This window comes from Opisthocomus hoazin, chromosome 8 (assembly GCF_030867145.1).
Source record: "Opisthocomus hoazin isolate bOpiHoa1 chromosome 8, bOpiHoa1.hap1, whole genome shotgun sequence".
NCBI classification, from domain to species: domain Eukaryota; kingdom Metazoa; phylum Chordata; class Aves; order Opisthocomiformes; family Opisthocomidae; genus Opisthocomus; species Opisthocomus hoazin.
In genome coordinates this window covers 9,487,151-9,512,769 of record NC_134421.1, presented here as the reverse complement: position 1 = coordinate 9,512,769, position 25,619 = coordinate 9,487,151, and the positions used below count along the sequence as shown (strand labels likewise).

Here is a 25,619-nt window from a genome sequence, read left to right as displayed (position 1 = left end):
ATGTAATGTCTCTCTGCTGACAGCACAGGATAAATTTGTATCTGCTTCCAAAAGTAAAAGGTGACTGAGCCAGAGACCAGTATTTCTGCTTCATGCTGGCAGACATTATCTGAGAAGAATAAAAAACACTGAAGAGAGAAATATCCTCTCCTCCTCCCCCATCCACATTTACAGGGAATTAACACTGACGGGGGCCTAATCCCATTAAGTCTTAGACCATCAAATCCATTAAAACTTTAATCACCTTTTCACCTTTTACTGTGCCCTTACTTACAACCTAACTGCACTGCTTTCAGTGCCAGGGAACTTGTGACTACAGGAGTAGACCTGGAAGAGGGTGGAAGGAGATATTTTGAGCTGCTGAGCCATATGCGTTTTATAAATATCTCTTTTTGCTGGCCTCCTGCTCACGACTGCTAAAATTACAAGAGGTACAGCATATCCCAGACAAGATCCATTATAACCCTAATACGCGATTCACTATCGTGGATTTTGTGCGACACACAATTTACAGAAAGTCTATTTTAGGTAGTCTTGAGAGAGCTGAAAAATTTTCTAAAACCCACTTGCAATAGGATTTGTCAACATGAAAGAGGGCAGTGACTCCAGAGGCAATAACCCTGCATTTGGTGGAATGAGAAAAAACAGCTGTAACGTCCCCAAAGAATCTGGGAACTTCCTGCCTGCGGAGCTGTACTACTTTTTCAGGCTTTGGAGGACAATAAGACAGTGATCCATAAAGTGTCGCTGGGTACGGCAATTTCTCTTGGGAGCTTGTGAGAAATGACGGCATGTTTTTGGCCCACTTTTTCCCCATTTCCTTTGCTGTTTTACACGGCAGCGCTTGAATGTTTCTGAGGTTTGGTATGTCAGAAATTGTCCCAAGAGAGATGGCTTCAAGGGCACTGACATGGCCAGACCCATGCCACTTCTTAGATTGCTCTATCACCACACAGAGAAACTGCCAGCACCCAGATGTGTAGACAGTAACGTCCCACCCGCCACGCTGGGGCTGGCTGTGAGCAAGCAGAATTCAGAAAGCAACATATGAAAGAGATTTCGATTCTAATCGGGATTGTACACACCTGTGCCTAGCCATCCGAAATAAGCACAGGCCTTCGCACTGTGAGTTAAATAGCATTCAAGATGGTGGGAGAAGTAACTGGGAAAAGCAAAGACTGGAAAACTTTTTCCTCAAGTCCTTCCAACCACTTCTTACCTCTTTCTTCCCTCTTAAAGGTGGTGATTGGAGGTGTCAACGTTGACTTTATAGCCAAGGCGCTGAACCCTGTTATCCTGGTACTGTATCTGTAGCAGTTTTCTCAGCACCACTGCCATTTCCAGCTACTTTTCAGGAGTGCCAAGCCAAAGAGGGGCAGGAGGGGAAAGGGGATATCCGTGCATGATATCCACATGTCTGTATGCACACTCATGCACAAGCTTGGGAACTGTAGTGCTGCATAGTTTGGTATTGGGTAGGTGGGTAATGGACTGATACACACTGACCTACTCTGTTCCCATGCTGAAAGTCACTATCCCTACCACTCAAGACAGGGACAGAGTAATGTATCATCCTTACAATCGCCACGTGTGACTCTGGCCTCTACGTTAACGTGCTTTGGGGCTATTTTCTGATGCTGTAAGACCAAAGAACTCTTTTGGCTCTTCCCCAGGTAAGAGCCAGCTCTGGCTACCTGGGACTGTCTTAGCTATGGAAAGCAGCATGAATATGAGCAAAAGTCTCTGTGCAGAGTACCCACAGTGGTAAGAAACCTTTCAGAAAAGTAGCACTGACACAGTTACAGCTAAACTAGAGAGACAAATTCCTCAGTCATAAAGGATTTGAGTCACACACACACACACAAAAAGATGGCATTAAAAAAATAGAACATTTTAAATGTTACCAGACCCTCTCCCTCCCAATTTGTTTGACTGAGAGACAACCAAGAAGCTGAAGTGGAACAGACCTGGGACTTCCCCCTGCAAATGACAGCTATTTGCATTGCCTGTACAATTTTTGTTGAGCTATAAGAAGTGCTACTGATTGAGGTGGTGAAGCTTGCTCAAAAGTTGTTTGGTGTCTCAAATTACTCTATGCTGATTGCTGAGGCAAGAAGCTCCTGCCATCAGGTGGGGCAGTCTGTGAAGACCTCCCAGTCAGAACGGGAAAGACGTGCTGGTGAAGCTGTCCTTAAGGTCCGTAAGCTGCCCTCTGGCATTAGCTATGAATTCCCACATGGCTTTCAAGGCTATCCAGAAGCAAAGTGCTTTATAAGTAACTATCTGACTTGCAGAGAAGGATGCATGGTCTTGCTCAGAGAAAGGTGCTGGAAGAAGCATTATAACTCTCTCAGGATACCCAGAAGTTGAGCAGAGTCTTCTCATGTTTACATTAGGAATTCAAACCTCCTGGGACATGGAAGAAGGTCCCAGAGACACTCTGTTCTCTGAAACATTGCCAGAAAGCATCAGCCTGGTCTTATTTTGAATCACCTCAGCAAGACCATTTTCATCTAAGTTCTGTCACCTCAACCAGCCCCACCTCAAGACAGCACAGAAGATGTACCTGAATACCGCTCAAACTTGGAGCTATCAGCTGAGCACTGAGAAGAGCACGGTGCGATGAGAGCCACTCATTTCTTTTTCTTCAGAAGAAGGCTGCTAGTTTCCCACTGCACCCACCTGCTACTTTAAAGAGAGATTTAGCATCTTCATGTCTTTTAGGCCCTGTGGCGTTGTACAACAGCAGAGGTTCACCCACAGCTGGATCCCTGGGCTGGAGGCTGGTACATCTGCTGTTAGGGCAAGGCTTGGCATTAAAAACCTGAAACTGCCTTTGGGATGTGCAGGGGACTAAAAGAGAAGATCAGCATGCCAGACAATGAAAGGAACTCATGAATATTGTCAACATTCCTGTAGGCATCAGTTTTGAAAAGCAGATAGTGAGACTGCATAAAATAGAGTTTGTGCTCATTACCAGTGGCAGTTAGTACCCTTTTTTAATATTGAATTAGAGGCCAGTGTTCAAAGCTATTTTGTTTGACTTGCTTAAACAAGTATCCTTGCTTTTTACTTTGGAGGAGGATTTTTTTTTTTCCCTATAGTGATACTGAGCTTCAGAGTTAAAATTGCCAAGCTCAATGCTTTTGAAATCTGCCACGCTTAACAGGAGACAGTTGCAGATGGAAACATCCTCATTCCTGGCAGTACCAGTGGCAATTCCCAGGGAGCAGGAGCAAATGTGACAGAGTGGCATTTAGGTTAACAGGGAGCGACAAGCAGTGGAAAGATGGACAGAGGCCATAGGTTGCTTATATACAGGCAGTTCTGCTCAGCTGGTCTGAGCAGTTCAGGTCTCGGAGAACTGCCAGACAGAAAAGCAGAGGCGTCAAGAATTAGCACCAAGTCTTACAGACTACAGAACTGGGGAGAGTGAGGGCAAACAAGTACAGCCTGGAGGTCAGAAGGGAGCAATAAAAGAGCATATTTAGATGGGAGAGCAGCCTCTTACAGCCGTAGAGCTGGATGCAGAAGAAGGCATTGTGTGCAAAGGAGATGTACAGCTTTGCACTGGGGAGGATGAAGGCTCCTTGGAGAGGTTCAGTATGAGTTTTGACAACACCCAAGAACAGCGACAGCTTGGAGGCAGACTTTTTGTTACTGTGAGATGGCAATACACTTCCTTATCTAGGATAGATAGTGGTGTTTATAAACAAGAAAAACGTGTATGTGCAGGGGTGTTGTGGTGCACCTGGGCTAACATGGGGCAGAGAGAGTCTGGGCCAGGAGCTGCTGTGCACGCGCATGCGCACGCTTCAGCGCTTGCCACCCAAATGCTCAACATACTCTTGAAAGCTCCAAATGATACAGAACTGTGAAGATCATTATGACCACCAGTGGCAAGCTGTGTTCAGAAATGGAAAGTATGTTTCAGGATTTTATTAAACAAGGGCTTTAAAACCACTTGATAGTCAGATGAAGCCCAAACTGATCTGAGCACTTACTGCTGTGATTCTTCTGGCAGAAGAATTAGAAGGAGGAGGAGATGGGCGAGGGATTGACTGTCTTCTGACAATCTGGCCGTTTGTGACAGACTGACAGGCGGACAGAGGAGTGGAAGGCAGAGGCAAGAGAAGAGCGAAGCTGATAACCACACAAGTGGAGAAGAAGGATATTTTTGATGAGGGAGATATTTGGGAAGAGAACAGTGAATGAAAAAGAATTCAGACAGTGAAACAGATCCTTCCATGAGTAAAGTACAGAAGCAGTGCAGGCAAAGGTAACAAATCTCATTTTACCTTCAAAGAGGAAAATAAATACATTAGAAAAACTAACCAAACAAAAAACCAAACCCCAAACTGCTTAAAGGGGGAGCTAAGTGGCCCGGAAGGCAGCTGCAGAGCCCATCAGGTCTGGCGCAGCGGCTCTGGAGTCTGCTGGGAGGAGGTGAATTCAGAGGGCTGATCGTATTGACTGAAATGTTGTTCAACATTGTTCCAAGAGGTCTTAGCAAGTAAGACCAAATAGAAATCCATGGGGAGATCAAGCGGATCTCCCCTCCAAGGAAGTGGGCATTTGTCGTCAAGGTTGAAGTCTGTAGATGGCTGTAGAGGTTTGTATTGCCCTCAGTCTGGTAGCTAGATGCCTCCTGCTCCCTCTAATTGCTGACATGTTTCAGCAACATCAGCCTCACTTCACGTGTTAATACAGACATAGCACCTATGCCAAGCAGCCCTCCCAGTTTTGCCAATTAACAATTTGTTCTTCCAGGGCAGTGGGCAAACAAATGCCGGAAGAGTGAGACGAAGCTTTGGTGGCGTTGGAAGAAACTTGGCAGGTGCCTGGTGCTTGGGTTTGCCTGCGAGTGCATGCCAGCTGCGATTTGTCCTTTGGTACTCCTTCAGCATCAGGGGCTCTTGAATGCTGTGAAGATCTGGGACACGTTAGGCAATATACCAGTGGGCAGGCTGCCTGGAAAAGGCAGGGGCCGTTTGAAGAAAGAATAGGGGAGGCAGCTGAGATCAGGAGAAGAAAGGTCCGCAAATATGAAGTTAACTAGCATACAGCAAGCACAGTGATCCCAAATCAAAGTTAAATAAGCATCAGTGATCTCCACTGACTCCTAAACAGCCTGGCCCTCAGCACTGAATCCATGCCAGGTTATAGTAGCAACAGAAGTACGTTTTGAGCAAGAATTTGAAAGGAATAAGCTTATTCAAAGATGATCTCCATGCACCATGGACAAGAGGACCTGGGGCACAGGAATTACTGTAGAAGAGAAAGGGCTACAGACCTTGGCAACAAGAAAGGATCGCGCTGTGCTTGGTGCTCCACCACAAGCAGCAGCAGACCAGTGTTTGGGCCTTGAAATGAGCAGGGGCAGATTACAAAACAATTCTAGGATTATTGCAGCTTTCTGACCTTTCCCAAATCTTCCCAACACAAATCTACCATCACTTCATATCACAAATGGAGAAGCTTGAGGGGGGGGGGGGAAAAATGCCACCCATTGAAGTATAATTTTTGAGGAGGAAGGGATTCCTGTGAATCCATTCAGATTCAGAGGTTCTAGTAAGATAGCACGGTGGGAACAGCAGTGTGGGAAGGCCAGCAGCAGGAGAGGCTGGGCACAGAAGCAGTGTGAGGGTACAGAGGGTGATGCCAGGGAAGCGCAGAAGTTTCTTCCCCCTTCTTCTCTTTTCCTCCACTCCCAGATGTTCCAAAAAAATCCAGAGTGCAGAGTGCCAGTGCAGCAGGCAGACGTAGATCACCCCACTCAACCCCAGCCAGTCATTTGCAGCAGCTGTGGCTGAGTTTCTGCTTGAACACCTTTCTAGACAAGGACTGACAGGCACTAAGTTTTCAAGGAGAGGGCTTTCCTACAGTAACTCATCCTGCACAGGCTGTCACTGTGTTCACAATACTCTGATGGATTTATTAATATGTTTTGTTTCCCTTTGCTTTTTAGACTGCTTAAGCCGCCTTGGACAAACTCCTCTCTTTTTATCAGCTGTGGGGAAGGATGAACATTCAGAATCTGTCCTGCACTACTGTCACCACATGGTATGTTGCACAGTAGCAGCACCTCAGAAGCACTGAAGCGATGGAATTATATAGAGGGAAAAGTCTTCTCATCCCTGGCAGACATAAGAGCCACCTTCCAGGAGCCTAAGAGCACGAACAATTCAATGCTCCTCTAGTTACAGACCATCAGAAGGCAAGGAGCCACCCCCAAAAACACAGCCTAGGTGTATGTACCATTTGGAGTCTGAACCGTGGGGTCTGAATTCAGCTCCAGGGAGCGGTGCTTGAAGGAGAAAGAGAGGTGAATCAGGAGGAACCACGAAAAGTTCTAGTAAGGTCTAAGTACAGCCAGAAATACATAAACACTGACCCCCGAGGATAGACAAAGCAATGCCAAAATGAGCCTGGTTTGGATAAAGCATAAGACAGATAAAACCTGGAACCGGGACCCCAGGCTGAACACCTCCGAGATTCAGAGGAGTAGGGTCCTCCACATAGCTGCACACACCCTTAACTGTGCACCAGAAGAATACCTGGCTTCAGCAGCAGCTTGTCCCCCAAGGTCCAGGAGCAGCAGGAAACAGAGAAAGCCAGGAAGGCAACCCTAACTCAGAGCATAAGGCACCTCCAGGGTGAAGGGGCAGGGCAGAAGACAAGCCAGGGGTCTGGGTGGAGACCCCAGGTGAGGCTGGTCAGGACCATCAAGGCCTGTTAGTGCCTTCAGGACCCTCCTATCCCAACAGAGCACATGGAGCCTTAGTTCTGGCTACCTGAGCAACTCAGTAAATGAAGCAGTAAGAACACAAACTCTTTTTTGGTTTATAAATGTTTTGTAGCCGCAGGTCTATACTCGTTCCTCTACCCAGCACAGCATAGTTTGTGCCATTGAAGTGAGCAGTCTCCCAAAGGGAGATGGACTTACTGGCCAGCCCCCAAGCAATCCTTGCCTGAAAAAAAACACATTCCCACCAGTGCTGGAGAGGACCCTTTCCTTAAAACCTCCAGCTTCCCTGTGAACTACTGAGGCGGATGCATTTCTCCATCCACATGTGTATTCCAAGAAATGCCCTGAGTTCTCTGAGCAGGTCATTCACAAGACCCACAGAGGAAGGACACAGTCTCCAACACTGCTGTAAAAATGGCTCCAAGGCTGGCCCCAAAATCAGGTTGCGCAGTCAGTGAGGTGGCCGACATAGCTGCTAGCTGGAGGGTGCCACCAAGACACACCAGCGTGTTGGCAGGCCCTCAAAGTGTCACATGAGCTATGGGAACGGATGGCTGGAGCAGGCAGGGCTGCAGATGGCTCTTCTGGTATGACAGACACAACCCATGGAACTGCATGGCAGGGACCTGTCACTGTCATTTACCGAGTTACTTTCTTTAACCTGTGGCATTTGTTGTGTTGCAAATATAAAATAGCCATCTACCAGCAGTGTCTAGACCGAGACACCTCTGAAATGTTGCTTACCTCGAGGGAGAAGGGAGGTTGAAGGGAGAACAGCAAGCTGGGCTACCGACCAGCCGGGCACAGATTAAGAACGAGCTGAGTGTGGCAGGGGAGAGAAACCTGCTCCGTGTGTAACAGTCCTCCCTGTTGTAGGACATGAGCGCCGTCCTGCAGCTGGAGGGGAAGAGCACAGCCACTTACTGTGCTGTCATCACTGGTGCTGGGGAGCTCAGCGTCGGCTTGGGAGACATGGACATCCACCGCCAGATAACAGAGCAATACGTACGCGTACCGTCTGCTTCGTAAGCTGTTTCTGATCCGAAGGAGCCTGGACATGTGACAGCAGGCAGCCGGTGAAGCTGTACAGGGAGGGGGTGGGTGTGCAGAGGGAACATGGGAAATCCGAACGTTAACCCCAGATGCTGCCCGCTGAGATAGCGGCACGGCAAGCTGCCCGAGCGCCCTGTTGCTGCTGACCCAGATGGAGCTGCTATCTGTTTCTGCTCCACACAGCATCTCCACTACTATCATCCATGACATGTAGTCCAGAATCCTCTTCATTAACTAGCCCCAGCTAACCTATGATTCTCGGCACCTTAAAGCCAGCAATAAATCCAGTCCACCTGCAGAAATGGTATTTTTCCCTTTCGGGAAAAACAAAAAAAAAAAAAGTGGACAGACCACTGGTTAAAGCAAGTTTTCCAGTTCCATCCCCTCCCCACCACCCCTGTTGTTTCTACAGGCTGAGTTGTGTCGACAGGCACTCGGCACATCCAAACCTTTGAAACCTCAGGGCTAATGGAAACAGTGATTAGGGACTGATTCGGTGAAAGCCCCACCACTGCACCCTCCTTCCCTCCTCGTTCTTTTGTCCACAGAACAAAAGCCTGTGCTTCATGACTGACAGTGACATGGAAGTTAAGTGCAATTCACTTACCAGTGGGATCCCCAGGAGGTGGAGACATCCTAGGGAAAAATATGGTCATTGCTCCCGCTTCCCTCCCCACCCTGCCCCTCCCAAGTCTTGGCACAGAAAGCCGTTACCTGACAGAGTAATTCACCTGAGCTTTATGAAACAGCTGTGGCCAGTGGAAACTCTGAACCAGTCTTCTGCTGCAAAGTGCATTCTGGCAGCCCTTCCTTCCGCAGGATTAGCTGAGATGTGGGAGGGATGCTGCACGAGTGCCCGTGGCCCCGGCCTGGCGTTCAGGCAGTGATCTGCAGCTTCAGAGAGCCAAAGGAGCGCGCGGCGGCTCCCCACTCCACTGCTCCACTGTCCCCCTTCTCTACACGGTTCAGCAGCACCCAGGAGTAAAACACTCCGATGAACAGCCTGTCTTAGGAGGCACTGTGCACAGAGGACATCCAAATGACCTGCACAGCACGCAAAGGCGTAGTGAAGCCGGGCATGGCATGGGGGATCCTACACAGGCACTAAATAGCAGCATTCCCTTGCCCTCTGGGTTTCGGACTGACCCATGGGTACCAGCGTGGTCTAGTGAGGACCAGCAACTGTCTCTCTGTGCTGGAGGGGCCCTGCCAGCTGAGTCCGGCTTGAGATGGCAGGGAGCAGGGGAAGGAGAAGAAGGGGAGGAGATGAGGCAGATGGGAAAATCCGTTTTCCTTAGGAACCACTCTTTCAGGTTTGTGCTTGCACGTAAGGGCTGCACTAGAAGTGAAAATCCTACATTCCAAGTCTGACCAGCAATCATTTTGTCCCTCTGCAACGACTCAGGCTGTCTCTGCTCTGTGTCCTGGATTTTCCCTAGGTGTCCCAGTTCAAGGAGAACCTGTGCCAGGCCCCGCTAATTTGCATCGACGGAAATGTGCCTCTTCCCACTATCCAGTACGTCTGCCAACTAGCCAGAGAGTGGCAGCTCGCAGGTAAGGAGAACTCGCCCGGCCCTGGCCCTGTAGCTCCTAGCAGCGTCTGTGCCAAGACGCGCCGCACGCCCAGCGCGCTCGCCGCTGCTGCTTGCTGGAGATACCCGGTGTTACTCAGCACTCCTGTCTGTGCTCTGCTATGCCATTTCCAACGGATGAAACAATTCTGCTTTCTCTGAGTTTTTCTCATTCTGCAGCTGAAGCACACTGCCCGTAGCGTCGCTGCCGTAGCCCTTGGGCGCTGCCAGGAAGCCGGGGAAAGCTGCTCTCTTTGCCTTTAATCTCCAGGCAAGGGCAAATAGATGTGCTTCTACCAGTTTGAGCAGCAACATAGTTTGCTTCTCAGAATAAGTGCTAAAGCAGCTTTTGAGAGGATTTCTCTCCCTCTTCCCATAAAATACATACCCTCCTCGCCTGGTATGCTGGGGACCCTTCACAAGGCTTCCTAAGCCTTTGGAGTTACGCCTTCATTTTTAAAGGCAAATCCTGAAGGAGGCAATGTAGGAGGCAATGTTCTTAAAACCTGGAAGAGGTTCCACAACCAGCTAAGAGGAGTAACGAACCTGAAGTCTGATTATGTCACTCCAGAGGCAGAAGCAGCGGCGTCATGGCTGAGCACTGGAAAGGAAACTCTGGGAGACCTTATCCCAAGCGTGGGGGAAATAGTATCTCAGTATCTAATAGAGGGCACATCACCCCAGTTGGGCAGATCACACTAAGCCCTCTGCACTGCATCCTGGCTCTGATGTAGAGATGAACCACTAATTAATGCATTAACTAACCAATTGCAATGTTGTTTTGAAGTGTGCTATGAGCCAACAGATGAGAACAAGGCCTCTAAGCCATTCCTCTCAGACAGCTGGAAAGCCCTCACATACATTTCCCCCAACCTGCAAGAGCTCAGAGCAATAAATCGGACCCTCGGGAACCCTCTGCCAGCAGGTATTGAACACTCAGCAGGGTCAGACACACTTTTAGATGACCTAGATCCTGAAGAAGAGCATTTTCTGCTCCAGCCCCCATTTCAGGCAATTTGGGTTATAACACAGTGGGGATTCACAAGCACTCTTGGTGTCTTCCACCTTACAGCCACCTCTGCGTGGGTTGTATGGCCCAGGCCGGGCAGATCATCTGTCAAAGAGCACAGTAGGTCTGGGACGGCTCCTTGGCCAAAAGCAAAGATCCCATTTGCCTCACTTCATCAGCTAATGAGGAACAATCTCTGCTTTGTAAACAAGTCTCTGAAGCGTGATGCTCTGAGGGCAACTGTCCCAACAGTACCACCCTTTGCAGAAATGAAATACCCCACCACATGCAGGTGGAAATCCAACAGCATTAAGACAAGGAAGTCATGCTTCAGGACAGTTTTTTGATCTCTACAGACACATGTTTAGTCCCATGAGGGGTGGTTTGCTCAGCATATAGGATAGAGGTACGATATGGAAGTCTAATGTTGGAGAATTCCTTGTTTCCCTTGATTTAAAGAAAAAAAATTGTATCAACCACATTTCAGAAGTGCTCGTAAATATTAGTGGTGATGCTCATACATAGCCTGCCAGCCCATAAAAAGCCCAGTCGAGGACCTTTAAAGTTATATCACAGTTTTTCCTCCCCGCTGTCAGAAGAGCTGCCGTCCAGGTTGGAGGACGTTGTCCAGACTGCCATGGCCCTGGCCCGCCCTTTGCTGGCCCACCTGCACTGTGTGGTGGTCACCCTTGGCGCTCACGGCATCCTCCTGTGCGGCAAGAGCCTGGGAGGGAGCGTCTCGCTTCATCCAGGAGCCCGCGAACAGGTAAGGGCATGGAAAGCAAACTCTGAGCTCTCAGTTGCTGTTTTTTGGGCCCACACAGCACCGTTGCTATTTCTGGTGGCATGGCAGCAGCGCCAGGAACATGGCATCACTGCTGGCAGATGCTCGTGTCTGGGGGGTGGAATACACAGCTCTGAAAGATAACCAAGTCGTCTGTCCGTATACTGCTGGCTCCTCGCAGCAGCGTTTACTGGCAGCTAGTTTTAAATGTGCTTACTCTGAATATTCATAAGTGCAAGCTTCATTTTCAGGGAGCTTCATTTATACCGCCGAGCTCTTTCAAAGTGGGAAAAAAGGTTGTTGCCTTTTTTTTTTCTCCTCCTTTTCTTTTTTTGGCATCCGTGCCGGTCTGGATGGCATCGGCCACACCAGGCCTTGACAGCTTGGGCGACTGCCACTACCTCACTACCTTCCCTTCTCTTACCCTGCAGACTGCCAGCCTCTGTGCCACCCACTACCCCGCCATCCACAGCAGCAGGGAGGAGATAGTCAACGTCTCAGGAGCCGGCGACAGGTATACTGCTCAATACTTTGTCTTCTCCAGCTAAATGTGGAAGGGCCATCATCGGATTTCTTTGAAATTCTGCTGCAAAGGCAAACGACACTCTACTGCTTGAGCAACAGACACTAAGGACACAAGAATGGGACTGGTTACTGTTCATTCCTTGCAGAGCTTGCTAAAAATGTCCCCCACAGCATCTTGGAAGCCAGTCTTGCCATTATTAGTTTTGCTTTTCTTCAGAATCATAGAATTATGGAATGGTTTGAGTTGGAAGTGACCTTTAAAGGCCATCTAGTCCAACCTCCCTGCAATGAGCAGGGACATCTTCAGCTAGATCAGGCTGCTCAGAGCCCAAGAGATGGTTTAAGATCCAAGCCTTTCATGGCCATCTAGTAGTTCTGAATTAGTCCAGGCTGAGCTGCTCAAAGCAAACTACCTTACACCAAACCTGTCTTACTACCGACCTACTTTGCTTCCACAACTCTCCAGTGGAAGTGGGACTGCCACTCAGTAGTTCAAAGCGCCCCATAAAAGCATTTTGTCAGGTTCTGCATTAGCCTCTGGCAGTAGCTCCTGCTTTGGAGGAGTCTGCTGTGTGATGCGCCTAGCTGTTCACCCAACGCTGGACACAGGAGCGGGAAATGACAGGTACTGTTCTTAGCCCCACTGATCAATTCTCAGTCTGTCAGAGTGATATTTCATTTTGCTCCTTGTTAACTTGTCAAACTATATGTAGTAGTCAGGGGTTTTTTTCTTCTTGCTTCGTATGCAACAATAATTGGTTCTATCCTTCCATTGCCTTGGGCTAGACCAAACGGCTGTACATGGCAGAGATTTCCTTTTATTTTTCTACTCTCACCTACCAACAACTCAACATAGCAACACTTCTTTTATGAGTGGGCAGAACGAAAAGTCATTTTATTGAAACTTACAGCATCCTCAGTATTTGACTTAGGATCAATCAGTAACTTCTGGCCAAGCTAGTTAACCCACTTTTAACACCAGGACACGCGCCTTGCGTCCCAAATCACCTCTGAGATGAGCTGACTGCAGTTGCAAGCTGGTCTTCTCCACAGAAGACCCAAGTGGTGCTCGGAGCAGTAAGTGTAACAGCTGGGGGGGTGGGAGGAACCCTCGGCATCAGCCTGTCTGAAGGAAAGCTCAGCTTTGCTCACTACGTCTAGCAGATGTGCCCAGCCTCTGCCAGCCCCTCTGGGAACGCAGCCTCCCCCCTGCACCAGCTGCTCCGTACACAACTACCCCGTACCACAGGACAATTATTTCTAGAGGTTACGGTAAACATCTTCTTTAGGGTTCCCTTACCCTTTTAAAATGGAAGAGCAAAGGTGAGATAAAGTGTGCCACTGCCAAACACCTCCACCGAGTTACACAGAAGAACTTTGTTTTTGCTTCTACAACCAGCTGAAAGCTGGGGTCCTGTTACTGCTCCCGTTGCTGAAGTAATATCGGTCTGGAATCCCCAGCATCCCCAGGCCCACCTGGGAACTCTCCCAGCCCTCTCGTTCATCCAGGGGTGCCCTTCCTGGTAGCCCCGGCTGATCCACTGAGCTGCAGAAATCCCCGTTCTGCAGAGTAAGAGCTCCAAAACAGGCTGGAAATGCCGGGACGCTACATCACTGTACGTGCCCTCTCCGCAGCGTATAAACCGGCGAAGTCGCCCGAGCCCGGCCTGTCGGCACTTTGGAGGGGCTGCGCAGCAGGGCACGACCCAGGGCTACGACGCACTCACAGCTCGGCCCCCGTGAACCCCCCCTCCACTTCTGAATCACAGAACGGTAGGGGTTGGAAGGGACCTCTGTGGGTCATCTGGTCCAACCCCCCTGCCGAAGCAGGGTCACCCAGAGCAGGCTGCACAGGACCTTGTCCAGGTGGGGCTTGAATATCTCCAGAGAAGGAGACTCCACAACCTCCCTGGGCAGCCTGGTCCAGAGCTCCGTCACCCTCAGAGTGAAGAAGTTCTTCCTCATGTTCAGACGGAACACAGAAGCACTGCTGAGGGGTTTCTGCGTGCCCAGGAACGGTGACCCAGGGCACCTCACACCTCGCTGGGACCCTGTGGCTCTCCTGCGCCCCAGCGACGCTGCCCGAGGAGCCGCGCGTCTGCGCGGGGAGCGGCGGCTGCTTGCTTCTCGCACCCGGCTGCCGTGACAGCGGAACGCCGCCTGCCTGCGCAGGGCATTGCTAGGGGATGCTCGCCCAAATATTTATTCTGAACCCCTGGAGCTGCTGAGAGATTGAATGGGTTGTGGCAATCATAATCTTCTGTGCCTTTGTTATGGGTGAAAAGACGTTGAGGTAATTAGAGCGCAAAAGAAAAAGCGATCTTTTCTCTTCCCCATAGATTTGCTCATTAATCCTCCTCACCATCACATTTTCCTGTCCCTCTTTCTGCCTCTCAGATGTCATTATCTTCTCCCTTCTCTTTCACTTCTCCTTTGTCCTCTCCTAGCTTCCGGGCATCGTTACTGTATTTAGCTACGAATAAACAGCAGTCGTTCCCAGTCGATCCCAAACGCCACCCTGCACGTATCCATGCCTCAACGGAGCCTTCCCCGGGCAGCCGGAAAAGGCATCCCCGTCTCCCGACAGCCTCCTCGGAGCCGTGTGAGGACCTGTGGGTGACCGCTGTTGCTCCAAGCACTCGCGTCCTTGTCACTGGGAAATCTCAGATGGAAAACGACAGCCAAAGTTTACAAAAATCCCAATCTACAATCTCATTTCAGCTTCGGATTTCTTCTTCCAGTGGTGTCTTGCATACCTATGGAAACTTCACCCCTCTTCCCACCCACCCCTGTGGGACAGAAGGGAACCTAAGGCGGCACCAGCAAGGAGCAGAGAAGTGACAAAATAATGAGAGAGCAAGGGCAAAACAGATTCTTCCCTTCATAGGCTCCTTTCTTTTCTCCTGCCCCAACTGGAAAACTAGGGAGAATAGAAAATGTGGTGAAATAGGAAAGTACCTCAACTTCTCAGATGAAAAGCAAATAAAATGTGAATAAATAGCATTATTCGTTACTCCAAATTTAGAAATATATATTTAAAAAAGGCAAAACTTTTCACTATAACCCTCCTGTGTGACATATTCTACATCTGTACGTGTTGATTTGGGTCCAAATGAATGCTCTGGCAACCGAACAGCCACGTGCCCAAAATGGAAGCCATTGCCCCGGTGTTCAGAACTGCCTTTCCTTCTCTCCACAGCTTAATAGCGGGGCTCCTGGCGGGCACGCTCGCTAAACATGACACAGACACCTGTGTCCGGATGGGTCTGCTTGCTGCGAGCCTGTCTCTCCGTTCCTACGAGCCCGTTTCCCCAGAAATCAGCACTTCCAGCGTCAGCCAGGAGCAAGTCAAGAGCAGGAGCTGGCCCAAGGTGAAGGTATGGAAGATGGACTAGAGCACCACGGCTTTCCCACCCATCAGCTCCTCGCACTCCCAGCCTTGCTGTTTCCAGGAGCTGGGCCATGTTTTCAGCTCTGAGCTCAAAAGCTGGCTGCTGACCAGACGACTTGGACTTTCGGTGCACGCTGCTTTTTGGGAGGTGAAGTGTCAGTGGGGTGCATTTGGTGACAACTCGTATTGCTCTGTTCACATTTCTGGCTGTGTGCTGTTGTTTCCTCGCCTTTTGTATTTAATTTGGTGGGTTACAGCAACCACAGCTTGGTTCTTCTGTCTACTGCCTGTTGATAGTATCACCACCCCCCCCCCGGTCTAACGGGAAAACTCCTCTGCTTTGGTTTTGAGTAAACCCACAGGGAAGGAGGCTCCAGCCCAGGGAACTTCTTGCTTGTAAAGGAAAGCTGGTTTCTGGTCTTTCAGACCTCCTGCTTCCCCGAACCTCCGGTCCTTCTAGATTTTCTGTTGAGGGAATTTTCCCTGCCTCCACCTTGTGTCCCTGTTGTCTGTTATCACGGTAGCTCCTCTGTCATTGACTCCTAGATCTTCAGGACCATGTCTCTTCAGGTGGGCCCAGCAGCAACATCCTCTCTTGCTGCTTACTCCTGGTTTCTATCCAAGTGGTCCCACGGACCACAACCTGTGGCAGGCAGCTAACACTGTAGGACAACCTCATTGGTCTTCCCCCGCCCGACAACAAACACTGCACTGTCTTGCTCTGAAGTCCAACGCCCCTGGAGAAAGCAGACGAGACCAATCAAAGAGGGGTAACCAGGGTCCAAGCTGGTGGCCTCTAAAAGACAACTGCCCCTTGCTCTGCACGTATTCTTCTGAACTCAGGGCTTCCCTGGCAGTGTTCCAGGCCAGGCTGGATGGAGCTCTGAGCAACCTGGTCTGGTGGAAGGTGTCCCTGCCAATGGCAGGGGGGTTGGAACCAGATGATCTGTAAGGTCCCTTCCAACCCAAACCATTCTATGATTCTATGATTGATTCCTTCTTCCTCAGCCCAGCATGTCAAGAGCAAACACCCCACTCACCCACCCACAGCCCCTGGGAATGGGAGCAGTCCCCTCGCTCCACGCCTCTGCTTCTGACCCCTTGGCGAGCCACTGGGTGCTTGACAGAGAGAACTTCCCACATGCGGCCTGCTGAAGAGGAGCGCTGGCAGCCACGCGATCCTAACGGAGCACCACGTGCCAGGACCAAAGCATTCAGTCACACCTTCCCTTCCCTGCGGAACAAGAAGTCTCAAGGTACCACTGCTGACACTCAGGATAACGATGTTGTTTCCAGGGAGGAGGGGAAGCACAGCCCTTGGTCACAGGTGGACGTGCAAGCTGTGCAGCTCAGGGGACTCTGCTGAGCTCACAGCAGCGTCAGGAACAGAGCAGAGCTTCCTTGGCCCTGCCCAGGCCGGAGCCGCACAGGCAGTCCTCTGCCCCTCCAGCACCTTTGCTAGCAAGGACGTCCACACTTGCCTCGATTTTATACAAATTCAGCCTGGTCCACAGCCTTTTCACGATTAGCTACTGGAGCCAGCTGGGCTATGGAAATCAGCTTCTCGCTCTTCTGTGGTGTAACGTATCTCCTGGAGACACCTCTGCTAGATGCCTCCCAGCAACTAAACCCGGGGGTGGGAAGACGCCAGCCCTGCCTGCGACTCTTTTGGTGCTGCGCAGGACCATCGGTGGCTGGCAGGGGAGTGGCAGGAGACCTCAGCGTGGTTCTCGCAGGGGTGCTGCTGGCTCAAGGCTGCCAAGCCGTTCCCCCTTCGGAGGCGAGCAGGACGGTGATGGCGAGGGGTGGACTGGAGAGCTGACCGAGCTGGATCACGTTGGTGCTGCCTCATTGGCCAACCGAAGTGAAAGTGTCACAGCTGCCTTCTTGGAGCCCGAAGGGACCCGTTTCGATCTTACACATCTCCTCCACCACTGCCACGCACAAACATCAACCAGCGGCCCCCCCTGCACTAACACCTTGCTTGCAAGCGTGGCTTAGCCCAAAGGCTCAGCGCTCACAAGCGGGAGATGAGGCGCACCCTGCGCGGGCACGCACGTACCTGTCACCAAGCGCGGACGGGGTGGCCGTGGCGGGAGGGTGCTGGGGCGTTTGGGAGCGCAAGGGAGGGGGACGGGGCCCGTGCGAGCGGCCGGGTTTGCTGGCAGGCGGGGAGGTGGGACACGGCAGGGGCGGGGGAGAAGGGCTGCGCCCCCAGGGCAGGTCCCTGCGCTATAAGAATGACTTTGGCTGGATCCAGCGGGAGGGAAGAGGCAGCTTCCACCTCTGCTGCCTCCAACAGCATCGCCCCGGCGAAGCCAGGCCCCGGAGATGAAGAGCCCGGCAGCGCCGGTCACCGCGCTCCTCCTGGTGCTGCTCTCCTCGGCCCTGGGGGGCCGGGCGGGTGCCCCGGAGAGGCAGCCGGGAGCTGGGGGCCATGGAGAAGACCCTTGGCCACCTGGAGATGGAGGGGACAACCTGCCCAGGGACAGCTCGGAGGGGAGCCGCCTCACAGCCAGTACACGGGAGGCGATGGGAGAGGTCCCCCCCGGCCCCAAGCCCCCCAGCAAGGCCACAGCCAAGGCCCCGCTGGGCAGCAGCGAGCAGCACCGCTCCCGCAAGCCCCGGGGGCTCCCACCACAGCCCTCCCGCAGCAGGACCCCGGGGCTGAGCCATCTCCTGAAGGGCCATGGGAGGTTCAACGGGGACACGGTAAGCATGACCTGCCCTCGGCCAGCCAGGATGAGGGTTTGGAGGGCACCAGGAGGGAGGGGAGGTGCCAGCCCCCCGCTCTAGACCCTGGGGTCGGGCAGCTCAGTGAGCCCCTCTGGCTGACCCATCTGCGGGGTGCAGAGGGGCCGCGTGTAACAGCCGCACGAGCGCCTAACGAAGAGGATGAGGACAAAGACACGGGCCCTTCCTCCACTTCGCAGCTCTGTGGGTTCCTCCGGGGCGGGTGGGATGCCCCCGGCCCAGCAGCGGGTCTGCACAGCGCAGAGACACCAACACCAGGCAGGACAGCCCCAAAACGCAGGTTTCACTGCGTTATTTTACCATATATCACATCATCTTCTGCAACTTGGCTCTGCTTTGTAACAAGAGCCTCTCCAGCCCACCCGTCTGCGGGAGACGAAGAGGCTCTTGCCAGCTTGTCTCACCCCCCGGCATCGCACTGCTGTCAGCTCGAGCACGACGGAGCCGACAGCCCCCGGCACGTGCAGTCCTGGGGCTGAGCAGTTCACGTTGCCCCAAAACAACTGACCAACCATCCGTGGGGTACGTGCACCCTGAAAGGAAACCTCCTGACCACCGCTCTCCCTCCCTCCCTCCCTCTCTCCGCAGCACTCCTGCCCCGGCATCCAGTCCCGGCCCTGCCAGAAGCCCTCTGACTGCGGCGGCTGCCTGGGGCTCTACACCTGCAAGCCACCCACCGGTACCTGCGCCCTGAAAGCTGTCTCCAGGCAGAGGGGTAGGTTGTCAGGCCCCCGGCCGCTGGCACCGGGGACCCCCTGCGCACAGCTGCCCCCCAGCACCGCCCTTCAGCTACCCCCTCCAAACCCGAGTCAGACCCACTCTGTGTGGGACAGGGTCTCGCTCCCAGCACCAGCCACCAACAGCGATGAACGACCGACCGTGCAGCCAACAGGGCGTTCCAACAAGTGTTTGCAGGAGCTGGGGTCTGCCCGGCCCCCTGAGCCCTCGCGGGGAAGCCAAGGAGGGGAAGGGGGCTCAAGGTTTCATGTGCGAGCTGCTTAATTAACCAGGCGCCGGCAGGGAGCGGAGATTGCGGCTTTTAACGTTTAGCCACGCGGAGCGAGTGTCCCAGCTCTCCGATGCCCCATGGTAGAAGCTGCCCCCGGGCCAGCTTCTCACCTTGGCACGTTTGTCTGCACCCACAGGGGCATGGGCACGGAGGAGCAGCTCATCCGAGGCTGCTGGACAGACAGACGGCAGCTCTGGTGCAGGAAACCAAACCCCCAGTCGTGGGGCATAGGGCAGGCGAGGAAAGCGCGTTGGGTGGATGTAGCACACACAGCATGTGCGTGTGTTTCAAGAAAGATGAGGAGCTACTGGAGAGAGTCCAGCAGAGGGCTACGAGGATGATGAGGGCACTGGAGCATCTCTCCTACGAGGAGAGGCTGAGGGAGCTGGGCTTGTTCAGCCTGAAGAAGAGAAGGCTGAGAGGGGACCTAATAAATGCTTATAAATATCTGAAGGGTGGGTGTCAGGAGGATGGGGCCAAGCTCTTTTCAGTGGTGTCCAGCGACAGGACAAGGGGCAACGGGCACAAACTGAGGCACAGGAAGTTCCGTCTGAACATGAGGAAGAACTTCTTCCCTCTGAGGGTGACGGAGCCCTGGAACAGGCTGCCCAGGGAGGTTGTGGAGTCTCCTTCTCTGGAGATATTCCAGACCCACCTGGACAAGGTCCTGTGCAGCCTGCTGTAGGTGACCCTGCTTCGGCAGGGGGGTTGGACTAGATGTCCCACAGAGGTCCCTGCCAACCCCGAACATTCTGTGATTCTGTGTGATTCTGTACTCACTGCACGTGCTCTGTTCACACTGTCTTCTCCGGGCATCTGCTGTTGGCAGCCTCCCCAGGAGGGCATGGTCAGACCCAGCCCAGCTGGTCCCCCGGCTTTTCTCCACAGGTGGATTCCTCCGAAGCATCCGGAGTGCTGAGGGGCGCAGGGTCCCGCTCATCCCGCAGCAACGCGGCTCGGCGTAAAGCTGGGGAGACCTGTCCCGCAGCTGGAGGCCAACGCTCTCCACCCGAGTTCCATTTCCAGTCCTTAAGGAGACAGCTGTAAATGTTTCTTCCACCGCACTTCCCACGCCGCTGCTGTTTCACACCCCCTGGATTTTGTGCACTGTGTAGGCTTGAGCCAAGCCACAAGGCCAGCTGCCTTCAGCACCCCACAAAGCCTCGCAGGCACCCTGGCTGCCTTGCCCCGGGCAGGTGCATCCCAGCTTTGCAAAAACTCCTTTCGCTGCCATTAAAAACACCTTCAGAAAGAGCCAGAACGCAGCATCTGATTCACTTTGAAGTCCACCACCACCTCCTGCGACGGAGCAAGCTGCAAGCAGTGCCGCCTTTGCTCGGCAGACGCAAGGGGCAGCCCCCGCGCCCCCCACCTGGCCACCTCTGTGCGATGGGCGGGGGGAGGGGGGGGGCAAGCGCTGCTGGCTTCTCTGACCCCCTCTGTTGCTGCTGCAACTGTCCCCGCACACGGGCTGGGGAGAGCAGAGCTGCGGGTGCTGCCCGCCCGTCCCCTGCCCGGCGCGGCGCTTCTGCTGCGCAGCATTTTTGGTGCTCAGCACAGAACCACCGAGGGGTCGAGGTGGGAAGGGACCTCCGGAGGTCGCCTGGGCCAGCCCCTGGCTCAAGCACAGCCACCCAGAGGTCCCAAGCGAGACCCTGCTGCCGAGCTCCACTGTGGGCTCCCCCTGCAAGCGGCCAGGGCAGGTAGCAAGGCCACCCAAGAGGCTCACGGGGAAGCAGAGGGCTCAGCTGCTAACGTCCCCTCTCCGGCTCACGCTCTGTGCCAGGCAGACACAGCTCTGCCCAAAACACCACGGGTCCGCACGCCTTCTGCACCACTCGCTTTTAATTACATTGTGTGAGGAAAGGCTTCTCCTCCTGCCAGGGCCCCCTGGCACGGCCACCCGGCGAGCTGGCTGGCCCATCAAGCCCTCAGTAGGTTTAGTGGTTCCCCCTCACCCCTCTCCCTCGCTTGGAAGCTCCTCCCGGGTGGTCCACGTCAGCCCCGCAGCCCTCAGCAGCCCCCGCTTTGCAGAGACGTGTTCACCCACACCCCTGCTCAGTCCCGCGGGAGCCCTGCTCCGGCCTCCCGCAGCACCCAGCAGAGAGGAGGCAGGGCAAGACTCACCGGTTAATAATTGTTCTAACCCCAACATAAATAGAAAAATACAACCAAATGAAGAATCGACTAGCTAAGAGATCCAATCCGCTGGGATGCCTGCAACGTGCCAGTGCAGAGTTCAGAGAGTGCTTGGTCCAGTGCATGGGACTGCAGATGTCCAGAATCCTGTCCCGGCAGCCCCGCCGCCTTCCTGCGGCACCGCGCGTCCCGGCGGTGGTCAGCTCCCCCAAGGCCGCGGCTCCTGGGAGCAACGGGAACGGTTGATACTAGTCTGATTTATTGCTGTTAAATGGTAAAGCCATTCTCTTCTGCGGAACGAGGACGTGCTTCGCTCTTACTTTTTGTGGAGGAATTTCATTTTGCTACCTGCAGAGACAGAGAAAGGAAAATGGACTCCCCACAGCGACAGACTCCTCACCACCAGCAGCTGAGCAAGCCCATGCAGAGAGCCGCCCCTGCCGCCAGCCAGCCCTGGCTCCTTACCCACAGCCACCCACCCTGCAGAGCTGGCAGCAGGTGCCTGCAGGGCAGACCCTGCAAACCCCCAGGCACACCCCCCAGAGCCCACCTGCCCTTGGAAGGTGAACGTACGACTGAGCCCACCTGGCCAGAGCGCCTGTGGCGTCGGAGGGAGCGCACACCAGCCCCCCTGACACTGCTGCTCTTGAATGGCCAAGAAAAGACAAGAGGGCCAGGGATGCGATCCCAACAGGAGATGAAACTCTCTTAGCCACGGTGTCCAGTGACTTATCAAGCACTCCTGATCTCAGTCTGGAGCCCTTGTCTAGCCCCACTGACAGTGGAAAATGGATCCAACCTTAGGATACTCCCGGGCGATTCCCACTGCTTGTCCCTAAGGGCAAACCTTCAGGTCATGGAGACTGTGTCACTGCCCCCACCACCCCCGTGGCACCGGTTGCTCCGCTGCCTCCTCAGACCTGCCTTCCTCCTATGGAAGACGCAGACAGAGCTCATGGCCCAAACTTTGCTTCTCCGCCAGGCTCCAGACAAGCGGTCGATCAGGGGGCAGAGCCAACGGCGTGCCAGAGCAGGGATACGTGGCCGGGCAGGGATCGCTCGAGGCTCCGAGGCGCTGCTCTGCAGGAAGCCACACGCAGCACCAGCAGAGCCCAGCCTCCCTCCAGCAGCTTCTCTGCTGCCAAACCCGAAGGCAACGAGCAGCCTAAGCCTCCTGAGCAGCCAAGGGTTTTGCCGATTCCTTACCTAGGCCTTTCAGGAACCTATTGACTCCACTCTGCTCTCCGCTGGGAAGCGTTTCCAGGTACTCCTGAGCCCGTACCTCAAACAGACCTGCAGAAAGAAAGAAGTCAACAGCTTCTATTTTGCTTCCCTATAAATAAAAGCAAGAATGCCCACCTGAAAGGCACAGGAAGTTCCGTCTGAACATGAGGAAGAACTTCTTCCCTCTGAGGGTGACGGAGCCCTGGAACAGGCTGCCCAGGGAGGTTGTGGAGTCTCCTTCTCTGGAGATATTAAAGACCCGCCTGGACAAGGTCTTGTGCAGCCTGCTGTAGGTGACCCTGCTTTGGCAGGGGGTTGGACTGGGTGACCCACAGAGGTCCCTTCCAACCCCTACTATTCTGTGATTCTGTGAAAGCTTACTGTCCCAGCTTACCAGTAAACTGTGGCACATGAGAGGGAACAACTCACTCCACCTCCTCCACCAGCTGAGCCCAGATCTGGGACAGGGGCTTTGGTCCATGTCCACAGGGTTCCCAGCAAAGAAGCCCTGCTACTGCCTCCTCCCCGCCACTGCAAGGCTGACTGAGCTTCTGTGCCTCGCACAGGGAGAGACAAGACCTCCGTTCATTCTGCTACCAACACGGCTAAGTCCAGAAAGTGAGATCATCTGGTCCTGTGCAGCCTGCTGTAGGTGACCCTGCTTCGGCAGGAGGGTTGGACTAGATGACCCACAGAGGTCCCTTCCAACCCCTACCATTCTGTGATTCTGTGATTCTGTAATTGTCACACGGGATTTACTACGCTGCAAAACCTCTTCTACTCAGCCACTTATTCAAGTGCCCACTGCTCATCAGTGCTTGGGAGGAAACTGCTAAGCCAGCACCGAGCAGCAGCAGGGGTGAGAAACTTCAGCTGCCAGTAGAGCCCTCGGGACCATGGGATAACAGGAGTGAAACAACAGCAGCAGCTCTGGGAAGACCACGAGCATCCATATTTTCTACCAGCCAACGCAGCCATAACCAAGCCAGCCAGTTCCTCCTCTCGACATGGGAAGAGGACATGAGGGACTGCAGGAATAAACCTTCCAGCAGTGTACCCCTTCTGTGACGGTCCTGATGGGAATTCAATGTGGAATGAAGAGGCATGCACGTGGAGGATACCGCTCATGTCCCTTTCTGCAGCAGTGAAGGATGCCTGTAACCCCAGCCTCAATGAGAAACTACCAGATCGTGCCCAAAAAGCCCCTGTCCTCCAGCAGCCAGTTCCCATGCCCTGTGCCTCACCACGCTCCCGTGAGGCGATATGCCCCTTTGAGAAGCTAAGGAAACAGAGACGAAAAACCCCTGAGTGACTCTGCAAGCCACACAGGGCTGCCAGGATAAACCATCAGCCCGCACTCGTGGGCCCACCACCTCCCACCCAGCATCCCTGCACGGACGCCGCGGCCTCCAGCCGTGGTGCTGGCAGCTGGTGAGCATCTCCCAGCTCTCGTAGGAGCAAAAGCAGAGCTTCCACGACTGCAGAGCCCAGGCACAGCCCCTCACCTCTGACCCCCTGCTTCCGCAGCTCCCGCTCCTGAATGAAGCCCCCGAACATCTGCGTCTCCATGAAGACCTCCAGGAAGCGTCGGAGGCTCTTGGAGGAGACGGACTTGCGGAAAGCCTCGCGCTGCAGGGTCCGCTCCTCTCGCTCGGTGGGGGTCAGGAAGAGGGAGTAGTGGCCCACGATCTCCACAAAGAAGCGGACAAAGGCCTCGGACACCACCTCGTTCAAAGGGCTGGTCTCTGAGGAGAAAAGAAAGAGGCAGCGGTGAGGACAGTGCTGTGAGGATGTGCTAGGAAAAGCCCTGGGCACAAACTCCCTGGCTTTTTCAAGACGTAGCCTGAGCAGAAAAAGCTGCTCAAGAGAGAGACAGCAGCCTAGGAAGTGCTTGCCATGGAAGAGGACTGGGCTGCTACTACTTTGAAAGCCACCAAGCTTTCTTTGTCTCGGCTCCCCTGCAACCGGGAGATGCCCACACTGCCCCGCAAAAAGCTGCCCCAGCCCGCTCGCCTGTGAGCCACGCGGCCGCCCCTGAGACCGCAGCTCTGCAGGTGGACTGCGCCCCGGAGCAGCCGGCACCGCTCACATGGTCAGCAGCGGGGAAAAGAGCACAGGGGTTCCCTGGAGCCATAAGGGAGGGACGGACACAGCCAGGAAGGGGTGAGTACTGTTTCTTTTCACACACAGAGAATTGTCCCCGGTGCAACAGATACTTAACACCGCTTCAACCAAAATCCTCACCTACCTCCAGTTTCTGCAGTGTTCAGTTCAGTACAAGCCTACTTCTCCCCTAAGAAGCGACAGGAGAAAAGGGGGCAGGGAGAGAGGTGGATGAAAGCTGAAAGGCACGGTGCTTTACCCTGCTTGCCATTGACAGGGCCCTCCTCCTTGTCACTCGCCAGCTCGTTCCTCTGCTCCAAAATATGCTCTAGGGCGGCCTGCAGCTTGCGGGGCAGGATGGAGTCCTCATCTTCCATCTGCAGAACAGAGGCACCTCCTCAGGGCCGGGGGCCGGGACACAGCCAGCCCCTGCCCTTCTTCTCCTCGCCGGCTCCCACCTGGTCTCCAGCACGGCAGGGGGAGCACTGAAAACGAACTGCGAGGAGAAGCGGAGGGAGAACCCGTAACACACTTGGCACCTTCCCAGCGCAGGACCGCCAAGAAGCGCGAGAGGAAAGAGAAAAGGGGTGTCCTGTCCCAGATATTCTCCCGTTCTGCAAGAATTTCAGGTGTCTGACCCACAGCCCCGCCGTCCACCTGCGAGCACCCACACCACCACACAGAGGGCCTGGCTGAACAACGCTGGCGTGCGGCCAGCCGAGCACAACCCCCTGCTCAGCTCTGCTCAGGCACCGATCCCCTTACAGCAGCGTTAACGAGCTCCCCTACAGCCACGAAGCCAAGGAACGGCCGGTGACTGCGTGAGTTCCTACCAGCCTGGCTGAGACAGCTGAGACAGCACGACTTCGCTTCAACCTCCAAAGGAGAGGTGCAAGGCAGAGCGCTACCCGGCAGCTCAGGCGGCTGGCGAGCGAGAACAGCACCCAAAGAGCGGCCTTCGCCCACACGCTGCTCCCCGCGGTAGGACCGCGCACATCCTGTCCTACCTGCGGGGCCTGAGGCACTGCTCAGCTATCTGCCACAGAGCTCGGCGGCACAACTAGCTTCCTGGGGCCACGAGCACATTCGCTCATCTGTCCTCTCCCCTCCAGTATCCTGGTCCTCCTCTCCATGACAGAGGGAAGTAAAAATGGGCAGGCAGTCTGGTCTTCAGAGCAACTTACAGGCTCTGGTGTACCGTGGCTTCCTACTTGTGACCCGCTCAGTGCAAGTAGTGAGGAATCACAAGCTCCCTGGGCAGGAAGGGATTTGAACAAACTGTCAAGGCCCCCTTCCTCGCTCAGGGCCG

The 25,619-nt window shown here is 53.9% G+C and overlaps 3 protein-coding genes across 14 annotated transcripts in view; 2 read left to right on the top strand and 1 right to left on the bottom strand.

Moving 5' to 3' along the window:
* Positions 1-17,194, top strand: part of LOC104338287 (uncharacterized) — a 32,491-nt gene extending 15,297 nt beyond the window's left edge. For 8 of the 10 annotated variants that reach the window (XM_075429369.1, XM_075429364.1, XM_075429365.1 and 5 more), the window contains 9 exons: positions 1,240-1,299; positions 4,771-4,837; positions 5,969-6,063; positions 7,625-7,753; positions 9,241-9,355; positions 10,160-10,297; positions 10,978-11,147; positions 11,597-11,679; positions 14,138-14,881. In XM_075429369.1, the coding sequence (XP_075285484.1) occupies positions 1,240-1,299; positions 4,771-4,837; positions 5,969-6,063; positions 7,625-7,753; positions 9,241-9,355; positions 10,160-10,297; positions 10,978-11,147; positions 11,597-11,679; positions 14,138-14,531 (1,251 nt within the window). In that variant the 3' untranslated portion in view covers positions 14,532-14,881. The other 2 variants (XM_075429372.1, XM_075429371.1) reach the window with 2 other exon arrangements.
* An 89-nt stretch (positions 17,195-17,283) lies between these two features.
* On the top strand, positions 17,284-20,096 carry LOC142362308 (uncharacterized). Of its 2 annotated transcripts, XM_075429379.1 has the most exons (3): positions 17,284-17,793; positions 18,424-18,550; positions 19,733-20,096. In XM_075429379.1, exons 1-3 carry the CDS (start codon positions 17,413-17,415, stop codon positions 19,807-19,809), a joined length of 585 nt encoding a protein of 194 aa, XP_075285494.1. In that variant the 5' UTR covers positions 17,284-17,412; the 3' UTR covers positions 19,810-20,096. The 2 variants fall into 2 exon arrangements, with proteins under 2 accessions (XP_075285494.1, XP_075285493.1); XM_075429378.1 differs by lacking the exon at positions 19,733-20,096 and having other exon boundaries at positions 18,424-19,264.
* Positions 20,097-20,665: 569 nt separating this feature from the next.
* Positions 20,666-25,619, bottom strand: part of DENND2A (DENN domain containing 2A) — a 60,845-nt gene continuing 55,891 nt past the window's right edge. Inside the window, exons 16-19 of one of the 2 annotated variants that reach the window (XM_075429362.1) lie at positions 24,570-24,687; positions 23,713-23,952; positions 22,190-22,276; positions 20,666-21,331 (exon numbers count right to left, since the gene is read on the bottom strand). In XM_075429362.1, the coding sequence (XP_075285477.1) occupies positions 21,300-21,331; positions 22,190-22,276; positions 23,713-23,952; positions 24,570-24,687 (477 nt within the window). In that variant the 3' untranslated portion in view covers positions 20,666-21,299. The remainder of the gene's footprint in view (positions 21,332-22,189; positions 22,277-23,712; positions 23,953-24,569; positions 24,688-25,619) is intronic. The other variant, XM_075429363.1, reaches the window with a different exon arrangement.

Bases quoted from the DNA above. Each gene is read 5' to 3' on its own strand.
- LOC142362308 (XM_075429378.1), top strand. From the start codon at position 17,413: ATGAAGAGCCCGGCAGCGCCGGTCACCGCGCTCCTCCTGGTGCTGCTC. The intron at 17,794-18,423 runs GTAAGCATGACC...CTCTCTCCGCAG, and splicing joins GGAGGTTCAACGGGGACACG to CACTCCTGCCCCGGCATCCA.